The sequence below is a fragment of the Mastigoproctus giganteus genome, chromosome 1 (assembly GCF_048544385.1).
Source record: "Mastigoproctus giganteus isolate SK-2022 chromosome 1, ASM4854438v1, whole genome shotgun sequence".
NCBI classification, from domain to species: domain Eukaryota; kingdom Metazoa; phylum Arthropoda; class Arachnida; order Uropygi; family Thelyphonidae; genus Mastigoproctus; species Mastigoproctus giganteus.
This window is the reverse complement of record NC_143575.1, coordinates 15,003,371-15,027,599: the sequence shown is the minus strand read 5'-3', so window position 1 is coordinate 15,027,599 and position 24,229 is coordinate 15,003,371. Positions and strand designations below refer to the sequence as shown.

General features: G+C 37.8%; 1 protein-coding gene across 1 annotated transcript in view; it reads left to right on the top strand.

The window, feature by feature from the left end:
* mst (misato mitochondrial distribution and morphology regulator) overlaps positions 1–24,229 on the top strand; it is a 102,513-nt gene that overhangs the window by 67,838 nt on the left and 10,446 nt on the right. Inside the window, exons 9-12 of the mRNA XM_090382792.1 lie at positions 5,765–5,917; positions 7,947–8,078; positions 13,437–13,621; positions 21,092–21,175. Coding sequence (XP_090238918.1) covers positions 5,765–5,917; positions 7,947–8,078; positions 13,437–13,621; positions 21,092–21,175 — 554 coding nt within the window. The remainder of the gene's footprint in view (positions 1–5,764; positions 5,918–7,946; positions 8,079–13,436; positions 13,622–21,091; positions 21,176–24,229) is intronic.

The following is a 24,229-nucleotide window of genomic DNA, read 5'->3' as shown; positions in this document are numbered from 1 at the left end:
AAAAGATCAAGCGTATTGGCTGTATGATTAGGATTGTCTCGTATTCTTGTAGGTATATGAACAATCTGTGCAGGTCATCAAAAGCCTCAGCATCTCGACTAGCTGGGTCGGTGTGACTAGAAAACGTAAGTCAGCTGGAGTTGTGAACATTAAAATCACCAAGGAAAATTACCTCACTGTTAGGAAAGTTGGACTAGAGAAAGTCAAGTTGCAAAGAGAGGAAGTCAAAGAGCTCCAAGTGATTTTCGTCTCCAAGTGATTAGTGGAGTTGGGAGAACGGTAGAGACAACAGATGAGTTTGATACAATGAGGTAGAGAGATTTTAAGTCAGAGAAGATTGAAAAAAGGAGATTCCAAATTACCAAGTCTCTGACATTGAATATCGGAATGGACATATACACAAGTACCACCTTTGAGGCGAAAGGAATTATACAGCGAATAATTTGGGCAATTGAGATGAGCAGTAGTTGAATCAACCGATTACTGAGATTCTGTCAGAAAAAGTACATGGGGTTTGGCAGACTCCAAGTGGAAATGGACATCATTGAGATTAGAATTGAGACCATGTATATTTGTGAAATGAATTAGGAAGTGCTTGGGAGGTTTAGATCTTTTCGCAGATAAGCTTGCTCTATTAGTTTGACAATTCATGGTGTATTCAATAGTAAGAAAAAGTGGGTGGGACATGCTGCATGAAGTAATGAAATTTTTGGAAATGGCGTACACGTGGTAAGAATATATCCAGATCCTTGACATAATGTGGCCTCGACAATGCTCCCCGCATACACACTACTCGGACTCCCTCCAGTCACTATCTGGCAGATTAGAGGTAGCAAGATTATACACTAGCTGATTCGGAAGCCTCCTAAAGAGTTACCAATAGGTTTGGTCCGGTGTACTAACTAGCGGCCGGCCTGCAAACACCGTTTTAGAGCTGTACCCTCGAAATGTAAGGAATATTGGATCTTGCCACGATGTTCATCTCAAAAGTCATCAATCATACTGCATGATGGAAAAGAAAAGATTGCATTTTATGAGTATATGATTGAGTCTGTATGTAATCTTAAAAGATCTCCAGTGCAGTTTTGGCATGGCTAAAAACAATTTTTTTTAGTGAGGAAACTAAACAGATCAGTTTTCTTCAAAGTTTTAAATGTTATACAAACCAAATAACTAATTTGAGTTTTGTAATGTTTAACTATATTGACCACATCACTTTTATTGCAGACTGAGTTGAAAATTAGCATTAGCATTAGCATTAGTAGAGGCATTTGATGCAAGAAAGCAAGCTTATGCAGCATCAGCCAAAAAAAAAAAAAAAAAACTCACTTCCACTTCACCCCTCTGTTCGTTCAAAATACCTGTCCAGCTGAGCCTTAAACTTATTTAGGCTATCAACCTCCACCACAAGAGATGGCAGTCTGTTCCACCAACCAACCACCCGCTGGCTAAAGGCAAATTTCCGCACGTCTATCTTACATCTGTCCTTCCTCAATTTGAATTTATGCCCTCTCAGGTGATTTTTCTGAGCTAGAGGAAGAATCCCATCAGCATTGAGCATGCTTAAACCATTCAAGGCTTTATACACCTCTATCAGATCACCTCGCTGGTGCCTAGTCTCCAGACACTGTAATTTGCAAAACTTAAGCCTTTCTTCGTAAGAGCACCCCTTTGTTCCATTCACTAATCTTGTTGCCCTTCTCTGTACTCGTTCCAGCAGCTCTACATCCTTCTTGAAATGAGGCCTCCAGACCTGTATACAGTACTCTAGGTGTGGCCTGACCATTGCCTTATACAATGGAATAATCACCTCCTTATCCCTGCTGGAAAAATTCCTGTATATCATTGACAATACTCCATGAGCTACTCTTGCAGCCCATCTGCACTGCTCAGAGTACTTCATATCTGCCTGCACAATCACCCCCAAGTCCCTTTCATTCTCTACCACTGTCAGTGTAGTACCACAGAGTTGATACGTTGCTCTGGGGTTGCTGTTTCCCATGTGTAGTACTTTACATTTGTCAATGTTAAACTTCATTTGCCACCTCTCAGCCCATCTGCTCAACCTTTCCAGATCTTGTTGCAGCAGCATAGTGTCAGTAGTGTCCTTGACAACCCTGCCAACCTTTGTATCATCTGCAAACTTGGACATTAAGCTTGATATACCATCATCAATATCATTTATAAATACAGAAAACAATAATGGACCCAACACTGAGCCCTGAGGGACTCCACTAATAACATTAGTCCACGATGAGCAGTGTCCATTGATTACCACTCTCTGTCTTCTCCCCCTCAACCACCCCTTTATTCATAGCAGCAATTTGCCTCCAATGTCACACTGCTCCAATTTGTGTAGCAGTCTTCCATGTGCAACAGTATCAAAAGCCTTTCTAAGATCCAAGTATATAATATCAAAGTTATTCTCTGCATCCAGTTCTTTTGTGACTGCATCATAGTATCCAATCAAGTTGGTCAGGCAAGACTTCCCCTTAACAAAACCATGCTGTGTCTGAGCTATAACTGAAGTCTTGTCTAAATGATCCTGCAGTGCTTCTTTAATCAGTGCCTCCATTAATTTTCCGATAACAGAAGTTAAGCTCACAGGTCTATAATTACTTGGGTCAGCCTTTGATCCCCCTTTGTGAATTGGGGTCACATTTGCACATTTCCAGTCTATGGGTACCTCCCCTGAGTCCAAGGAAGCTCTCATAATTATGGCTAAGGGTTTGCTTACTTCCTTTGCTGCCTCCTTTAATATAACTGGATAGATCCCATCCACCCCGGGTGCCTTTCTTGTGTTTATCTTCAACAGTTTCTCCTCCACTTTACTCCCAGTTATTTCAAGATTCTGTAGCTTACTGCTAGAGTTGAATACACCTCTGGCATTCCCCTTGCTGAATAACTCCTCATGTGTGAATGTCGATGCAAAATATTCATTTAGTTTGTTAGCTACCTGAGCAGGATCATCAACAGTTGACCCATCAATATCAAGTGGACCAATCTGATTCATCCCCTTCCTTCTAGAGTTTACATAAGTAAAGAACTCTTTGCTGTTTTTCTTTGCATCCCTTGCCAAGGATTTCTTGTAATCTGCCTTTGCCTGCCTAACCTCCTTTGTAACTTGGTTGCATATCAACTTGTATCTATCATAGGCTTCTGTGTCATGTGTTAATTTGTAAGTATCCCATGCATTTTTCTTCTCTGCCATATGCCTCATTAGTTCATCTGACATCCATTTTGGCCTAAACCTTGAACAATATTTCTTAGTTGGTATGTAAAGCCTAGTAGCTTCCAAGATAAGTTCTTTGAATGCTTCCCATTTCGAATTTGCTGTTGGTAACATCATCAGTTGGTCCCACTGTATAGAATTTAAATACTGTCTCAGTCCATCGTAGTCGCCTTTACGGAAGCAATAACCCTTCCCTTTACCCCTAATGGTAGTTACCTCTTTGAGTAAATCCCACTTCAGCACACTGTGATCACTGCCACCTAGTGGTTCATTTATCTGCAGATTCTTAATGCATGAAGAATCTCTGCTGATAATCAAATCAAGAGTGTTACTCCCTCTAGTTGCCTCCCGAACATGCTGATGTAGAAAACAATCATCCAATAAATCCACAAAAGCCCTGCTAGTGTGTGAGTAACCAGCCCCCAAATTCCAGTCATGCAGTATCACTGAAAACAATATAGTTGTGTGTTTGTTTGATTTTAAATCTTTCCTAAGAATAACAAATGAGTATATCACAACAACCGTAAAATGTCTAATTACTGAAATAACTCTTGCTGGTGTGTGTAAGGATTCTATTTGAAGTGGGCCTTTAATCTTTTCATCTTCCTTTGTAATACTGACAGGGCTTTCTTTTCTTCTTCAATAAGAAAGTCTGACGATTTCTTATTGGAGAAAGCGAATAGCTTTTTTTCATCATCAAAAGTAATAAGCAGTATTATTTTTAAAGACTAGTTCTGATATTTAGAAATAGTCCTTAAAAAAAAAAGTAAATTTTTTACTCAAAAATAAAAGTAGGACACAAAATAAAGACCATGAACTAGTGAAACCAGAAGATAAATGTAATTTTCTGAGATCAAATGCTGATAGTTATGATTGCTGTTATCATTACTAGATCTAGCTAGCAAAAGTTATGTGAGTTACCTGGCATTTTGACATACATTGGGTATGCACTTATCATTATAAATTAATTTTATTGCCAAACTGTTCCACATAATGCCCTTAAAAAAGTAAACTGCAACCATTATCAACCCACTGCAGGATGGAAGCCTCCTGAACAATTCATGTTGAGGGAAATGGACCATAATCTGCCATGCTGGTCCACTGCGGGTTGGCAGATCGACTGTATTTAGCAGTCGGGGGCTTGAACCCTGGTCTACTCAAAGAGCGTATGCTATTGCACTTCCGCTCCTGACCACTCACTATGGAGTCCTTTATGCCCTTATAGATAATCAAAGTGGCATCATTGTTAGACTGTTTTTATATAGAAAATGTTTTATAACTGTGCAGGTTCATCAGAGTCCTTATGTGCATAATTTTGTATCAGCGGTTATGCTATTTTCTTTGTTGTTTAGTGTGTATGCATATGTGTTTAACTACTTTCAGTCCAGAAAAATCAAGAACAAACAAACAATTTGTGGTAGCACTTTCTTCAAACTTTATTAGATTCTGCTTATCAGTATCTTTGTTATGTTATATATTTAATACACTTTCAAATAGGGAAATGTGAACATATCTCTTATTATTCGGGGGAAAGGTTTACATTACTGTACAGAAGTTGGCAAAAACCAGCTGAGCATATAGCAAACAGCAAACTTAATGCCACAAAATGCATCATACTAGATACTTGATAGTGAAACAAGCCACCAAGGTTGGCCTCTGTCCCAAATTTGCACTTCAAATAAAAAGCACTGTTCCCTAAGTAATAGCATGTTCTTATTTATTTGAAATATATCATGCCATTTCCCAGATGGCTGCTTTCAGGGCTTATTGCCATTTCATTGCTGTCAGATCTTTAACTGTGTGGGTAAGCCCATACAATTAAAGATCTGACAGCTAGTAATGAATTAGAGCAAAAACTTCAGTTACTGAAATAGCTATATATGTAATATCATATGTTTAAAATAAATAGCAGCATGCTTCTCCTTAGGGGATCAGCACTTTTATTTGAAATTCAAGTGTGAGACAGTGATTTGCTTCATGATGAGATTGATATAGATTGTAGAGAACTTAGTTTGTTCTCCGAGGCTCTTGCCAACTTGTGTACAATAATGTTTTATAGCTGTCATATGTCTGAAGTTTTTTCTCTAAATTTACTTAGAGAAGATTTTTTTTTTTTAGGTATTTGGTACATGTCTGACTATAAAACACAAAGTTTAAGTAATTTATTGATTTTGAACCCAACAGAATGTTTCAGTTTTTCACTCAGTATCATTAAACTTGGCAAAAATATAATTTAGAGTGAATGAAAATATTATTGTGGTAGTTTGAGACTCTATGCATTAAACTGTTTAATTTTTCATTTCATTCATAACACTTTAATTCTGAAACAAATAGGTATGCTATAGCAACAAAAAAGTAATGGTAATCATATTAAGTAGAACTGCAAAAATTTCAAAGAAACCAATGAACAAAACTTGTGGTAGGCAATCTTATTGATCCACTTTTTTAAAGTTTAGTAGTATTATTAAATTAGTGTATTAGCAGCGTTTAAAAGACAGTAATTGTTGATAATTTTTTATTTTTTCCCTGCAGGCAAAAGTAGCAGAAGTGCACCGTCTTCTTACTACATTACTAAGTTTTGAAAGTCTAGTGAATTTGAGTGCCCTTTTCTCTCCTTTGTGTACTTCAGATCACCTCATATTATCAATGCAATCTTCCCTTTCATTTCCTTACCTCACATATAAAGTAAGCAATTATATATTTTCTTTGGCATCTCTTTAATTTTTGCATCATATCTTATCATACAAGTAAGTTGATTACTGAGATTTTTAGTATCAGAAATGTTTCATTGCAAATGAAAGTTTTTTATAAATACCATTCCTGAAAGATGTGGTGTGCTTCTAATAATCACCTGGAATCAGAAATTTATATATATAGATTGAACTTGTATCGTGTATTATAACTTAATGCAAGATATATGATCAAATTGTAAAGAAAAAGGCTGTATGTGTGAATTATCTGCACATCAGTTAATATAAATCAGAAAAGATAAACTCATCATACAAGCAAAAAAAAATAGGCGTCTCCGTAGCCAGGTGGGAAGGAGCAGCAGTGCGTAGCACACGCTTCTTGATTAGACCGGGGTTCGAGCCCGTCACCACCAAATACAGAGGATGCGGAAAGGTCAGAGAATGACCACCGCATATTCCAGAGCAATATGGCCTTAGTTGCTAATGCTCCTAAAAAAAAAAAAAAAAAACCAAAACCAAAACAAGCAAAATGGTATGTACAATGCATTCCTCAACCTTGTTAACCTTGGGTTTTATGCTTGTGTATAAATGTTCAGGTATAGTTGAGTGCTTGTGCTTTCCCTTTGTAAATTTAACTGTAATTGTGAAAATAGATAAGGTAGCTGATGCAAAAGAGCACGAGTGTAAGTGCACATCATTCTGATATGGCCATATGTCACTTTCTTCCACTATTACATCGATGAATCAAAACGGTCACAAATTCAGATATCTGGTATCATTGTTGCGGGCTCCAGGGTTCCCCATTCTCCGCTGAGTCCTCAGTACTGGGCATAGCCCAAGCCATTACTTCTGGCCAGCAACAGAACATATTCTGCCATTGGCCAGAACCAACAGGCATATAGCAGCAAGGGTGCACCAGACACCAGGTCTAGCATCTCTGATCCAGCTAATAATCTCAAAAATGAAGAAACAAGGATTTTGACTTGCTTTGTAGAAGTTTGGCAACAACACTCGAATAGTAGTTAGTATGGAGAGGTAACAAGAAAATTCATTCCAAAGGTTGAATATGTGGATTTGAAAACTGTGAAGCCGTGGTTTTCTCTTAGGATGAGTACTTCGTATTTACTAACAGGACATAGCTCACTCGGGTCAAAACTGTTTGGGAGGGGGCTTGAGCCAGATCCTTGATGAAGCAGAAACTTGGCTTCATGTTTTGTTTTACTGTCATCTCAATTCTGATGCAAGACAGATACTGATGAGAAAAATTTTGGAATTGTTAGACAGTAATGTTCACCTACTTGTGGGTGGTCCAGGAAATTTTGAAGCTTTCCAGGATTTTGCGACTAAAGTGTTTCTCAAGAGACTTGAACTAAGATCCCAAATGGTAGATACAAGGTAAGTGGATAATTGGTCCATTTCCTTGAGTTTGGGTTACCTTTGTTGCATTGAGGATTTACCCTGCTTTTCCTCCAGGGTTTTTATCTACAGTAAAGTTAAAAATTTAGAAGAACTTAACATCTAGAAACAATTACAGATTTTGTTTTTAATCATGTTTGCTGAACAGTTGGTTATAGACCAGTGATAGTTTGTATGTTTACGTACTGAAGACTGAAAAAGGGATCGTACTTAAATATGAACACTATTAATTTAATCCAATTTCTATTTGTGCTGGATGAACCTTCAACATTGAAGATATACATATCTGGCTAAGCTGATTCAGCTAGATATGTAACTCTACAGTTTCACCTTAGAGGTGAATGATTGAATATTCACTTATAACTGGCTTTTAGCAGAATGTGAGGAAAGGCTTCTTTGTGTGACTCAACTGAACTCAACCCCACCCTTTGTTCTTATTAAATGAAATGAGGTTTATTAAGTGTGAACTATGAAGTCTCTTTCTAGATGCATTTTTCACGAGTTATGGATTATATTAAATGATTTTTCATTAACTATATACTGTTTGCTCTCTTAATGTGTTTTTCCTTTGCCACATTTAACTGATAGCTGCTTTTTCATATCAATAGGCTGAGTTACCTTACCATACAAGTGCAGTGCTGGCAGCTACCTTAGAAGCCTTAACAATTCCAACACGACTAAAGAACAACTCAATACATATGGTAGAATTAACGGAGAATTTGGCATCTTGGGGAAGAAAGGTAATTTATCTGACGTAAATAGGTGAAACTTTGAATATAAAGCAGCTTTAAGGAACATTTTATTGGAGTGAACTTTCTCTGTGTATTTTATCAAATTCTTTGTTGTTTTTTTTTCATTTCCAAACTATTTTGCTGTACCATAAAATTGCAGTTAAAATTAAACAGTTGGATTATTAAAAGTAGCAACAGTAGTGATATCGATAATAGATTATTCAATTAAATTATTAATATTAATTTTGTTTGTTTACATTTTGCAATGTTCCTTTCCTGTTGTATGTGAATTTTAATGTTAGTCTCCCCGTTTTTTTTTTTTTTTTTAATTTGTATCCATGATATTAAAATGGAAAAGGAATGAGCAAAAATTTCAGCTCATTAGTAAACAAGAAAATGGTGCTTAAGTGTCATCTTCTCTTTGAGTTGCTTGGAGTGAAAACAATTCTTGTAGGAAGACAGGCGTCTTCAGGGAGATTTTTGCAACAGATGCAGAGAAATTTTTTCAACAGTTTTTTTATGCCTGCAGTCTCCTTTTTATCACTAACCACTGTGGTCTAAAATATAAAATTTTATTTCACAGTAAATTATTATTGCAACAGGTTTGGCAGATCAGCAGCTTAAATTTATTGCCTTCAACGAAAAAAGAAGCCTCAAAAGTAATAAGCCCGGATGTGACACACCTGATCTTATTGGTGGTATCTGTGACAGCCACAAGCCTGACGAAGACATATATTAAACTCAGTATTATGACATTGTCAAGAAAAATTGAGGAATGTGGACATATTAAAGGACATAAAAATAAACATACTTAGATTGAGTGAATCAAAATGGAAAGGAAATGGATGTAGAGAGTTATGAGGAGTCTATTACTTATATTGGTCTGGGAGTGATGTAGTGAGTAGCCATCAGTATAGATCACAGGATTAAGGAAAGGCTACTGGAGGTGAATAATATCAGCGACAGACTCATGTCAATTAAACTGCAAATGAATGACAGCAAAACATTGAAGATAGTACAATGTTACGCACTGCAAACCAGTTGCGAAGAAATAGAGAAGCTGGAGTTTGAGGACAAGTTTGAAGAGAACATCACAGGTGAAGATATAGTCATCATGGGTGATCTGAATGCAAAAGTCGAAGTGGAGAGACAAGGACTAGAATATGTTATAGGTCCGCAAGGTTGGGGACCTAGGAATGATGATGACAGGCTGTTGAATTTCTGTTCCTTGTTCATGAAGAGAAAGAGTCACAAAGTGACAAGATACGGTTGGGACGATCGACAGTAATCCCTTCTTAACTATATACTCGTGAATAAGGAGAACACAGAAGACTAATGGATGTCAAGGTCATTCCTTGTGTCTCCTTGGGTAGTGATCGCAGGTTAGTTGTTGTAGTTTTAAGATTACCTAAATTGAAGAGGATCAAAATAACAAGAGAGAGAAAACTATGGGTGTGGAAGTTGAAAGAAAAGGTAAAAGTGGCGCTGTTCAGAGAAGAGTTCAGGAAGGTTGTACCTAAGATGGTGGCAAACAGTATGCAATCAGAATGGAAAACATTCAAAGACTGCATAGTAGGCCGGACAGCAGGTATGCGGAAGGACAAGCAATAGAAGGAGATGGAAAGAAACCCCACGGTGGAATGAGAAGACGAGAGAGGCTGTGAAAAATCAGGACCTACTTCCAGACCAGAAATTATGAGAATAGAGAGAGATATGAAACTGCAAAGAGAGAGAGAGAGAGAGAGAGAGAGAGAGAGAGAGAGAGAGAGAGAGAGAGGCCAGGAGGATAGTTAACGAGGAGAAAAGACTGTGGTTGGAAAAATGGAGTGAAACTCTATGACAAGATATCAATGGTAATAAAAAAGATGCTGTATGGTGAGGAATAGGAGAAGAGATGGTGATCAGGGAAAATACTTGATGGATGAAAACCTAATAACCAAGGATGAAGAGATAAGAGAAACATGGAAGAAGTATTTTGAAATCTGTTGAACATGCAGGAGAGCCAGCAAAAGGGACAACGGCAGGTTGATCATAAAAGAGGGAATGAAAAAGAAGATATGGAGAGAAACCTACATCATTCCACAGACTTGATGTGGAATGATGTAGTGCAGGCATAGAAATACATCAAAACAGGTAAGTCTGCTGGTATAGATGAGATAAACGGAGATATGCTGAAGGCTATAGGGGGAGGCAGGGTTAGCGTGGATATACAGACTGTTCTGTAAGATCTGGGATGAGACAGGTGCTGAAGATCTGGAACGAATGTGTGAGCATCCTATTTTTCAAGAAGAGGAACAGGAAGAAGTGTTCCAGTTATAGAGACGTCACATGTGAGTAAGCTGTACAAGAATATTAGAGCAGAAGATAAGAGGAACGATTGAAAATAGGATGGCCAAGGAGCAGTATGGCTTTAGGCCTGGCAGATTGATGGTGGATCTAATTTTCTGCATCAGGCAACTGATGGAAAAATGTTAAGAACACAATAAAGAATTATGGATGACATTTTTGGACATAGAGAAAGAGTTTGATGCTGTGAAGAGAGAGAAAGTGTGAGAGGTTTTGAGAAACTTAGGGATAGAGGAACATCTTGTGGAGAGAACTGAGAATATGTACACCACCACAGTGAGCAAAGTAAGAACAGTGATGGGGGTTGATGCAGAGCTTTGAACTATGTGCAGTGTGGAGTGACAGAACAACTTGGACAAGACCAAATGAAAGTCATGCTCTTTGCAGATGACCTCGGTAAATGGGGAGAGAACAGGTAACAAGTGCAACAGCAAGTTGATATGTGGGCCAGTATAGCCAATGAATTTGGACTGGTTTTCAGAGAAGAGTGAAGTAATGGTTCTAAAGAGGAGTGGCAAGCCTGATGGATACATTACAATGGTAGGGAAAGAGCTAAAAATGGTTAACGACTTCAAGTATCTAGGAAGCACCATTACAAAGACTGCAGTGATAGACAAAGAAATAAGTAGAAGGATACAAGCAGGCAGGAATTTCTATAGGCAGACAAGAGATCTGATCTGGAACAGGAACATACCACTGAAGTGTAAAAAGGCTATACAGGGTGTCTCAAAAATATTGGTGCAAACGTTTAGGGGAGGTAGGTAACATCTAAAGGAATGTGAATCGCATAGGAACCCATAACCGGAAACGTCACCGTAAGTCGGTACACGGCGCTGTTCATCAGTTCGCGGGAGGGAAAATTTCTGGTTTACTAATTCAAGCAGTAGTTGCCGCATGAAGAGCATGCATCGATATACGAACTGTGAGCTGGCAGAAATGCACCTAGTGTATGGATTAGCAGAGGGCAATGGATGAGCTGCTCAACGAATTTATGGAGAATGCTTCCCAGGCAGACATGTACCAGACCACTGTTTGTTTGCGCATGTGCATCAAAATTTGTGCGATTATGGGTCGTTTAGAGGTAACAGGAGTAGTGCAGGCAGACCACGTTCGACGCTACCTCCCGCCATGGAAGAAAGTATGTTGAATGCCGTCCAGAATAATCCTACTACCAGCACACATGCCATTGCTTCTGCCTTAGGAGTGTCTCGTTGCAGTGTACAGCGTGTCTGGCACGACGATTCCTTACACCCCTTTCATCTCCAAAGGGTTCAGTTACTGTTCCCCCAAGATCATCCTGCACGTGTGGCTTTTGCGCAGTGGTTTCTCCAAGGAAGTGTTCAAGACTTGAATTTTCCAGCTTATGTTTTGTTCACGGATGAGGCTTATTTCACTTGGGAAGGCTTATTCAATCCGCACAATGCTCATGTGTGGGCTCACGACAACCCACACAGTGTGCACCCCCATGCGGCAAAACATCGCTTCACAATAAATGTGTGGGCAGGTATGGTCGGTGACTGCTTAGTCGGCCCATATCTGTTACCTTCCCGCATGAACTCCGCTAAATATCGGATCTTTCTTGAACAAGTTCTACCAGGGTTACTTGACGATGTTCCAGCAAATGTGAGATGCAACATTTGGTTTCAACATGATGGGCGCCTGCCCATTATGGAAGGTGTGTTCGTGACCATTTGAACAGGCGTTTTGGGCATCGATGGATTGGCCGTTGGCCGTTGTGGGGGCCCGTTGCCTGGCCCCCACACTCACCTGATTTATTGAGCCTTGATTTCTTTCTGTGGGGAGCCCTCAAATCTATCATGTATGAATTGCCTGTGGAGACGGAAATGGATCTCGTGGCGAGACTCATCTACGCTGCTGCTATTGTCAAAGAAACTCCAGGTGTGTTCAACCGTGTCCGCCAATCCACGCTGCGTCGGTGTCAAGCATGCATCACGTCTCATGGTGGAACCTTCAAGCATCTGTTGTAACATCATGAAATGCATCCATCTCGTACTCCATTGTTAATATTATGTCAAATAAATGTTTGCCACTAATTACTGTCTTGTGTCATTTCTGCTTCTTGTGCCTCTGCTACTACTTTCCCGTGACGTTTCCGGTTATGGGTTCCTACGCGATTCATATTCCTTTAGATGTTACCTACCTCTCCTAAACGTTTGTACCAATATTTTTGAGACACCCTGTATATCAGACCTATTACGTACCCATTGTTGACGTATGCAACAAAATCAGGAATAATGTGATTAGGGAGAGGATTCAAGTTGAAAAACTCCAGTATACGATTGAAAGATCCCATTTGAAATGGTTTCGACATCTCAAGAGGATGAATGAGAGGTTTTTACCAAGAAGAATGTTTGATTTACAATTAAGGGACAAAAGACCAAGGGGGAGACTAAGAATGAGATGGCAGGATAAAGACTGATGTCATTAAGAGAGGAGAAAACTGGAGTGAAATCAACAACAAAGAGAAGTACATGGACAGGACATGGTGGCAAAGCTTTATACATCGACCCGTGGAATATCAGAATGATGACAGATGATGAGTAAATTATTAATAGTTATTTGCAATTAAATCAAAGTTCAATTAGTTATATTACCGATTGTGCCTCACTTTTGATGTGCATCATGTTTGCTAACTTACAAAATTTAAAAGCAAAATCCTCCTGGTCAAAACTATATTTATTATGAAATTAATGAAAATGTATGTTTTGGCTCTTTCTGTTAAACCTGTTTTTCTCCGAGTATTGGTCTCTCACTCCTTTTGGTGAAGTAGATGTTCAGTTATTCACATTAATTATGCAGAAATATCAAATTAGAGCAATTTATGCATTATTTGAAATATTTTATCATTAACATTTTCTTAGAGGTTTTTCTGCTTCTTAATATGATTTCTTAGCTTATGGCACATAGTAATACCTGTTTTGTTTTTTTTTTGGGTTTTTTTTGTTAAATTATCTTTTTTGCTATATCTATTTTAATGTCTTATGTTTCTCTCTTTGATAGCTTGCTGCTGTTAGTACATGCTTGCCATTTCCCATCAGTAAAGATTCCTTTCTGGCAAATATGGTAAATAGCAGCATTACTGGATTAAAGATACAGTCACTAACCCCACTCTGTGATTTTCAATATAACAACACTCTTATGCAAGCTCTTTCAGTTCGTGGTATTCCAAAGAGCAAAATTTACAGGTAAGCACTAATTAAAAAGTTACACTTTCTCTCTTTATTATTATTATTTATTGTTGTTCAAGCAAATTGTGAAGAAATTTAAGAAAATTTGAAATAGTAACCACTGGTAGAAAAGCAAGAAAAAATAACCTTTTATAATGAAATTTTTACATTTATTTTTTGTTTTGAACATAGTGGAACTTTTTTTTTTTTTTTTTTTAAATTTAAATTTAATTCCATATTCACTTATGTATGAATTTACTTTTTGGTGGGGCACATAAGTTATTCTTAAATGAAAACCAAAATGAGAACTCTACTAGTTTTCAGAAATGCTGCCCCAAGGAATATATATTTTGCACAACAACATTTTTTATTTCTATTTTTTTGCTGTAGGAATTCATTTCTTTCTATCCAATGATCAGGAATAGTATATAAATGATGGTACTTGCTCCTTGAAAAAGCGAGTCAGAATACAGTTTTAAAAGTTTCATGTACCTGGATAAGAGTTTTGTTACCAGTGGAGAACATTAAAACATTTTCATGAAATAAAGCTATTTCATTATTAAAATAATGAAACTGGCTCCTGTTACTTTAATTAAATAGAGCTTCGTGCATGATTAAGACATAATGCTTCTTTGGGCTCTTACTGGTGAGAAGATTCTTCAAACTCTACTTTATGGAATTAAATTTCACTCACCGTTAAGCATCTCTCATTTGGTGAGCTAAATTAACATCGGGTTTTTAAGTGTCACACTGATGGCATGCTTAGCTCCTTTCCCCTATTGAGATTGTAATAAAACCATTGAAATGTTAACCTGGGGAATGGTGCTATATTACAGATAACTTCTTTTAGGAGAAATCCATTTTATTAATAGTGCAACACTGAAGCACATCATAGGGACAGGAGATAGTTACTGCAGTGGCTTTTCTATAACTCTTGTTAGGAAATGGGGATACAAGTCTATGTCAAAAAGCATCAAAATTGAAAATTAATACAGTTGACACTTAGGATATACGAACCTGTCTTTATTTTATTTTATTTATATATACAGACCTGTGTTTTATTTTATTTTATTTATTTATTTATTGATTTTTTTTTTTGTTAATAACGAAACAGCTGAATTCAGTAGTTATGGTTGCAAACTTGAGGTCCTTGAGGTTGTCACAGACATTCTCTCAGATATGCCAGACAAGCTGTTCTTGCTACCTGGGAGTCTAAAACGCTGATGGAACTGATATTCGGGTGACACTCAAGTCAAAGTGGACCCAATTTCGGCGAAGTCCGGATGGTCTATGACAGCCAAATCCTCTGCTTGCACCTTCACGATGGTGGGACTGTTAGTAATCCTGGGTATAACCTTCATGCACAAGTACATGGTGGGTGACCACCCAGGTGGGAACCAACGTAAGCAGGGGTCGAGGTGTGGCGCCCACACCACATGGAGGAACGCCGCCCCTCGATGTTACCAGGCAGTACTAGGTGGAAGATGACCCTCATCAACCGGTGAAATACCACCACTTTGCTTATTTGAGGCTTGAAGTGGTGGAACCCATGTTTAGTCTCTAGAGCTAATTTCCAGCCAACCCTTCCCTATCTCTTCCATCATGCAGTATGATTGATGATTTTTGAGGTTATGATGAATGTCGTGGCGAGATCCAATATTCCTTACATTTCGAGGGTACAGCTCTAAAATGGTGTTCGCAGGCCGGCCGCTAGTTAGTACACTGGACTGAACCTATTGGTAACTCTCTAGGAAGCTTCCGGATCAGCTAGTGTATAATCTTGCTACCTCTACTCTGCCAGATAGTGACTGGAGGGAGTCCGAGTAGTGTGTATGCGGGGAGCATTGTTGAGGCCACATTATGTCAAGGATCTGGGTATATTCTTACCACATGTACGCCATATCCAAAAATTTCATTACTTCATACAGCATGTCCCACCCACTTTTTCTTACTATTGAATACACCACGAATTGTCAAAATAATAGAGCAAGCTTATCTGCGAAAAGATCTAAACCTCCCAAGGACTTCCTAATTCATTTCACAAATATACGTGGTCTCAATTCTAATCTCAACGATGTCCATTTCCACTTGCAGTCTTCCAAACCCCATGTACTTTTTCTGACTGAATGAATCTCATTTATCAGTTGATTCAACTACTGCTCATCTCAGATGTCCAAATTATTTGCTGTATGATTCCTTTCGCCTCAAAGGTGGTACTTGTGCATATGTCCGTTCTGATATTCCCTGTCAGAGACTTGGCAATTTGGAATCTCCTCTCTTTGATCTTCTCTGGCTTAAAATCTCTCTACCTCATTGTGTAAAATTCATCTGTTGTCTCTACCGTTCTCCCAACTCCACTAATCACTTGGAGCTCTTTGACTTCCTCTCTTTGCAACTTGACTTTCTCCAGTCCAACTTTCCTAACAGTGAGGTAATTTTCCTTGGTGATTTTAACGTTCACAACTCCAGCTGGCTTCCATTTTCTAGTTACACCGACCCAGCAGGTCGAGATGCTGAGGCTTTTGCAATTACTAATGACCTAGCACAGATTGTTCATTTACCTACAAGAATACCGGACAATCCTAATCATACAGCCAATACGCTTGATCTTTTTCTCACAAACAACCCTTCTAAGTACAAGGTTGAAGTGAGAGGTCCTTTAGGCACTTCAGATCACAACTTGGTGAATGTCTCTTCTCTAATGGAACCTTTATCTCATGCCTATTCCCAACCTCGTATTGTTTGGCATTACAAGAATGCAAAATGGGATGACCTGCGAGACTTCTTTTCTTCTTTTCCTTGGTCTGATTACTGTTTCAAAACTTCTGATGTCAACGTTTGCTCAGATCGTGTCAGTGAAATTATTCTTGCAGGAATGGAATCCTTTATCCCACACTCCACTTTAAAATCTCGTCCTTTATCTAAACCTTGGTTTTCCAATAAATGTGCTAAGGCTGTCCAAGAGAAGAACTTTGCATATCGTAATTGGCTTGTTTCTAATTCTTCAGTTTCATTTTCTGCCTACAGCAAAGCTCGCAACAATTGTAAAGCAGTTATTAATCAGTCCAAACTAGAGTTTGAACAGGCTAAGAGTAGAAAACTTGCTTCTTGCCCTAATGGTAGCCGAGCATTCTGGTCTCTTGCCAAAGCTAGCAACTTTTGCCCATCTCTGCTCCCACCTCTGTCCAAACCTGATGGTTCTGTTGTCACTTCAGCCAAGGATAAAGCTGACCTGCTAGCATCCCATTTTTCTTCGAGCTCATGTATTAATGATCTTGGTAAAACACCTCCCACCATTCCTAACACGCTCCATTCAATGCCTCCTGTGGTCTTCCGTCAAAAGGATATCAGAAGGATTTTGATGAATCTTGATGCTAAGAAAGCTCCAGGTCCTGATGGTATTTCTCCACTTGTTCTCAAAACCCGTGCTCCTGAACTTACTCCTATTCTTTGCCGCCTTTTTTCACTTTCTTATTCCAAAGGTGTTTTTCCTTCTGCTTGGAAATTTGCTCATATCCAGCCAGTTCCTAAAAAGGGTGACAAATCCCTCCCATCCAATTATCGTCCTATTGCAATTACTTCTACTCTTTCTAAAGTAATGGAGAAATCAATTAACCGCCAACTCTTAAACTACCTAGAAACCTTCCGTCTGATCAACGATCGCCAGTATGGATTCCGTCAGTGTCGATCCACTGGTGATATTCTGGCTTATGTTACCCATTTATGGACTAATTCAATGGAAAGGTTCGGTGAAACACAAGTAGTTGCTCTTGACATCTCAAAGGCTTTTGATCGTGTTTGGCATAAAGGTCTTCTAAACAAGCTTCCATCTTATGGTTTGCCAACTGTTTTTAGTAATTGGTTATCCAGTTTTCTCTCTGATTGCTCACTGAGGGTGATGGTAGATGGCTCTCTGTCTTCTAACTTCTCCACTAATGCCGGTGTCCCCCAAGGTTCAGTTCTTTCCCCCACTCTTTTCCTCTTGTATATTAATGACCTTCTTCCTTTGACTGGAAATCCTATCCATAGTTTGCCGATGATAGCACATTGCATTCAACTTTCCATTTTGAGAAACCTTGTCCAGCTCAATCAGCTTCAAGTTCTCGAAAATCTGCTGCCAATTCCTTAAATGCCGATCTTCAGGTAATTCTCCAGTGGGGCAAAGACAACTTAGTTGATTTCAACCCTTCTAAAACTCAATCTTGTCTTATATCTCGCAAAAAGGATTCTTCTGCTCCTATGCTTATCTTTAGTGACACTCCGATTTCTAGGCAAAATGATATATCTCTTTTGGGGATTACTCTGACTTCTAATCTCTCTCTCTCTTGACACAAGCACATTACAAATATTGCTTCCTCTGCATCTAAAAAACTTGGTTTTCTCTTTCGCTCTCGGCATTACTTTTCTTCCAAACAGCTGCTCACTCTGTATAAATTGCAAATCCGCCCTGCCATGGAATATTGTTCCCACATCTGGGGTGGTGCCCCCAAAACCTCTCTCAGGCTTCTTGATTCCATTCAGAAGAGGGCAGTTAGGTTAATTAATGACTCATCTCTAACAGAGTCTCTGCACTTGCTGCCTCATAGACGTACTGTTTCTGCTGCATGCCTCTTCTACAGATACTTCCATGTGCACTGTTCTTCTGAATTGGCTTCTATAATTCCCGCTCTCTCTTTCAAAACAGTCCGAACACGTGCCGCCACCAGCCAACATCCATTTACTGTCCAACTTCAAACCCACAGAACCAACTTTTCATCTTCCTCATTTATTCATTCAACTGCCGTTTTCTGGAACAACCTTCCTTCATTCGTATTTCCTGAAAATTACAATCTACAGAAGTTCAAGTCCAATATCAACAAATATCTTCTTTCGTCTTCTCAACCTCCAACCCAAGCACGGTACTAAGTACTATAGGTTATAATACCTCTCGTGTTTGGGGTTCTCATAAAAAAAAAAAAAAAACTAGATTAATTTTCTTAATTCCATGCATGATTGACTCCTTCATTCTTGTTGTAAATGCAACTCATAATATAGGTATATCAATAGTTGTCATATTCAAGTTTCCAGTAGGGAAAGATGAGATCCCAGTACTGCTCTTTCAGTGATGTAATAACACACACACACACACACACACACACACACACACACACACACACACACACACACACACACACACACACACACACACACACACACACACACACACACACACACACACACACACAGAGAGAGAGAGAGAGAGAGAGAGAGAGAGAGAGAGAGAGAGAGAGAGAGAGAGAGAGAGAGAGAGAGAGAGAGAGAGAGAGAGAGAGAGAGAGAGAGAGAGAGAGAAGTAGAAGGGAATCACCAAGAAAGAGAAGAATGATGATTGCTGGATTCAATTACTGGTAATTTTGTCTAGAAAAACCACACCAAAGAATCCAAGGGCTATAATACCACTTTTCAGTGTGCATGCTATCATATTGCATCAACAAGAATTCTGTGAATGAAACTGCTTCTCACATCTGTTTAATACTTAGAAGTGGTTATAGTGGTGTCATGTTTGGAGGAACTGGCCTCTAACCTGGGGAACATTTTGAAAATGAGACCTTTTTGTAGTAGTGTTGTACTGTTGGATTTTTGTGGGTGGTTTCTTACAAAAAAGCAGTGACAATGTGATATCCTCAATAATAGCATTGTTTCATTGTTGAAGCATTTTTATGTTTCAGGATTCTACTGTTTTTTTTTTTTTTTTTTAAACCCATTGATCACAAAAGCTTTTTGTCTTTCTAGCTGAGTTTTGGGAGTAAGGGTGGTCATTATATTAAAATCTCATCTGTAACGTGTTTTGTCTTTTACCTTAACCTAGTATCTTTGTGTTTGTAAAAGAAGTCAAGAGCTATTCCTAAGTTTCAGTTTTGGAAATTCTTTGCTTTAATTGTTTGTGATTATCCAATTGAAAATGAATTCTTTCAAATGGCCAATATGTAATATAATTTTCAAAAAAAGTAAATTCATTTAGTTTACTCTACATTTGCATTTCATTATACAGTTATTGCATAATTTAAAATTTACTGTTTATAATTTTTCTTAATCACATAAAAATCCACTTTTATCAAGGCTGGAGTTCACAGTTTTTTGTTAAAAATTTATAAACGTTTAAAACTGTTATTTAGCTGACGGTTATTTTTTCAATTGTCTGATTAATTTAGCTTGGTTATACAATAACTCAATAAATATCATTACACTAAAAAATACTTATTTTCTTGTTTATTGCACCTTTATTTTATATGCAATGCCTATATTTTTCTCTGTATTAATGATGCTATTGCACTTATATATACATAGTCTGTATTTTTCTCTTATTTGGTGATCGGTGATAGCCTAGAATTAGATTTGTTTAAACCTTTGGAGATTTATGTTGTGACATGCACTGTTTCTTATATTAATGCTGTTTTATATAAAGTAAAAATAAATGGTTATTAATTTTAATTGATAATTATGTATTGATTTTAATTATTGATGAATTTTGAAATGATTTACTTTGCATTTAATAAGCATATCTAAAAGTACATCATTAAAAAATACTGGCCTGGGTTACAATGCCAGGGATACTTCCATTATTTCTTATTGTTTGCTTATCTCTCTCAGCAACATGTTATCCAGGTTAGAAAAAACCTGGAATAACTCATGGTGGATGGAGGACTCCACTCCGTCTGTGTGACCAAGCTAACTATAGCCCTGATTTAAGGGGTTTTTAAGTTAAATTACTCGTCACCAATGGGATTTGAACCCAGATTTCTTCAAACAGGTGATAAGTGGTGGAATCACTGTTCTGTCATGGAGGACAAAGGTTGGTTTGATATAATAACAGAATATGATCTTTTTGTTTAGCTGCATATATCAGGTATCCCTTAAGTGTGTGCCTCCGTAGCCAGGTGGGAAGGAGCAGCAGTGCGTAGCACACGCTTCTTAATTAGACCGGGGTTCGAGCCCGTCACCACCAAATACGGAAAGGTCAGGGAATGACCATCGCATATTCACGGAGCAATATGGCCTTAGTTGCTAATGCTCCTAAAAAACCAAATAACAAATTCCTTAAGTGTGATCAGTATGTCCTTGATTTTACTTTATTGTCATCATCTTTTTTAAACATTGCAATTTGGCCTTGTATGCTGTTTTTCAGTTTTTTTTATTGAATTAATAATAAATTTTTTTCCATTCAAAAAATGCAATTTTAAATGTTTCATTTATAAAAATTGAAATTGTTGTAATAATTTGTTAAAATTAGGTGAGAAATATTTTAATATCTTGCTTCTAGTATAAACTTTAATAAAGTATAATTGTTATAGGAGTGTATAACAATAAAAGCATTTTTTTGACTTGTGTCACTTTTCTTGTGTATGAGCAATATTATTTGGATTTTAAGTTAAATATTTTATACAGTAACTAGGATAAAATATTTAAATTACTGGATACTTAATCTTACTTATTTATTGCTACCACTAGTGCAGCAAGTACCAGAGAAACCAAAGTGTCTCCAGAAGAAATAATTGGTAATTGCTTGAAAACATATTGCCCTAGTTCTGTTAGGTAAGCTTCCATTCCACTTAATAATGAAGTCATTATTTATATACATAGAATAAATGGGTAATGCAGTTTCTAGCCAACTATTGTATTTATTCAAATACCATATGCTTCTAAACTACTATTAAATATAAACAGAAAATAAAAGTGAATTTGTTGACAGTTTTGATGTATTGTATGTTGTGCATTTGAATATTCTTTTAACATGGCTGTTAAATTTTGGTACCTATCCCACTAAAATAGGAAAATGAAATTCACTCTGTTATCAACGGTGCACCTTTGGAATATTTTGATTTCCTGTCTTGACTAAATCAGCAGTAATGGCGGGAGTGTTGTCAATAAAATGTATGAATTTGAATTCATGGTGAGGACAGCTAATGCCGACATTATAGAGCTAAAGGAAATGTGGTATCACCAAAAACAGGAAATTATGTGTTTACTATGGTATTTATAATTTATTTAAGATGGACAGACAGGAGGGGGGGGTGTTAGTGGTTCTTATCAAAAGCAGCTTGAGAAATGCAAAAGTTTTCCCAGATTCAGAACTTAACCATGCCAACATAGAATCTGTGTACTATCCAAGTAATTGGATGCAATGGTAAAAAATGAGAGTTAGAATATACTACAGACCAGAAGATAGTGAAGAATATGAAAAGAGCCTTTATGGAGACAACCTTAAAGTAAATGATTATTATTTGCATTAGGTTTAAAATATTCTAGACCTTATAAACCAGATAACATGATAGGCTCACATATAAGAACCATTAGCAGGAAGTGATCACACAGTCATTATTTGGCAGATGGTGAAAGAGGCTGCAGTTGTTAAAGGTAAAGCTGTGGAAAATTTTTAGATGATATAACTGATGTTGCTGATGAATTAAACAAGTACTTTGCTGAAAGCTTTCCTGAAATCCAAGTATATGATATCAAAATTATTTTTTCTATCCAGTTCCTTTTTAACCACATCATAGTTGTCAACGACAGGGTTGGTAATGACAGTATGCTACTCCAACTGGATCTAGATAAGTTGGGAAAATGGGCTGAGAAGTGGCAACTGGAGTTTAACATTGACAAATGCAAAGTACTGTATATAGGTAGCAGTAATCAAAGAAAAACATACCAACTATGTGGTACTACACTCAGGGAAGTGGAAAAGACCTGGGGGTAATTGTTCAGCCAAATATGAAGTTCGCTGAGCAGTGCAGATGGGCAGCCAGGGCAGGTCATGGAGTCTTGTCAATGATATGTAGGAATTTTGCTAGCAGGGACAGGGAGGTGATAATCCTGTTATAAAAGGCAATGGTCAGGCCACACCTAGAGTACTGTGTACAGGTCTGGAGGCCTTATTTTAGGAAGGATGTAGAGTTGCTAGAATGAGTACAAAGAAGGGCAACAAGATTGGTGAGGGGAACAAAGGGGTGCTCTTACCAAGAAAGGCTTAAGTTCTGCAAATTGCACTGACTGGAGAGTAGGCACCTGCGAGGTAATCTGATTGATGTGTATAAGGCCTTGAATGGGTTGAGCAACCTGAATGCTGATGGGATTCTTCGTCTTGCTCAGTCTAAGAACCAAAGGGGGCACAGTTTCAAATTGAGGAAAGATAGTTGTAGAATAGATGTGCGGAAATTTGCCTTTAGCCAGCGGGTAGTTGATTGGTGGAACAGGCTTCCATTTTTTGTTGTGGAAACTAATAGCCTAAGTAAATTTAAGGCTAAACTGGACAGGCATTTGGAACCAATGGAGGGATGAAATGGGAGGTTTTTTTTTTTTTTTTTTTTTTTTTGGCTGATGCTGCATAAGCTTGCTTTCTTGCATTGTATGCCTCTACTAATGCTAAAATGCTAAAAAAAAGAGAGCTTTTGATAGTATCCAATCAAATTTTTCAGACAAGACTTTCCCTTAACAAACCCATGCTGTGTCTGAATTATTACCGCAGCCTTGTCTAAACAATCCTGCAATGCATCTTTAACCAGTTATTCCATTATTTTTCCCGGAACAGAAGTTAAACTAACTGGTCTGTAATTACTTGTGTCATCCCTTCGTGAATTTGGGATACATTTGCACATCTCCAGTGCGTGGGGACTTCTCTTGAGTCCAAGGATACTCTCATAATTATGGCTAAGGGTTTGCTTACTTCCTTTGCCACCTCCTTTAATATAAATGGATAGATTCCACTACCCCAGGTGCCTTGCCTTTGTTTAACTTCAACAATTTCTTCTCCACTTTGCTGTCAGTTATTACAAAATCATTAAGCACCCTATAATAAATCCTCATGTGTGAACGTAGATGCAAAATACTCATTCAGATTATCAGCTATCTGAGCAGGATCATCAACAGTTGAACCATCAATATCAAGTGGACCAATCTGATTCATCCCCTTCTAAAATTTATAAGTAAAGTCCTTGCTGTTTTTCTGAGCATCCTTTGCCAAAGATTTTTTGTAACCTGCCTTTGCTTGCCTAACCTCCTTTGTGACTTGATTACAGACTAGCTTATATCTGCCATAGGCAGATATAAGTGTTGCCTGATAATTTATATGCATCCCATTCATTTTTCTTCTCTGCCACAACTCTCACAGTTCATCTGACATCCATTTAGGCCTATATCTTGAACAATATTTCTTAATCGGTATGAAAATCCTAGTAGCTTCCACAATTAGTTTCTTGAATGCTTCCCACTTAGAATTTGCTGTTGGTAACATCAGTTGGTCCCACTGTATAGAATTTAAAAACTGTCTAAGACCACTGTAGTCAACTTTACGGAAGCAACACCCCTTCCCTTTACCCCCGACAGTAGTTACATCTTTGAGTAAATCCCACATCAGTACCCTGTGATTACTGTTACCTAGTGGTTCATTTACCTGCAAATTCTTAATGTATGAATAATCACTGCTGATAATCAGATCAAGAGTATTACACTCTCTGGTTGCCTCTCGAACATGCTGTAGAAAACAATTATTCAATAAATCCACAAAAGTCTTGCTAGTGTGTGTGAGTGACCAACTCACAAGTTCCAGTTAAAAATATCTGGGAAATTAAAATCCCCCATCAAAACACAATC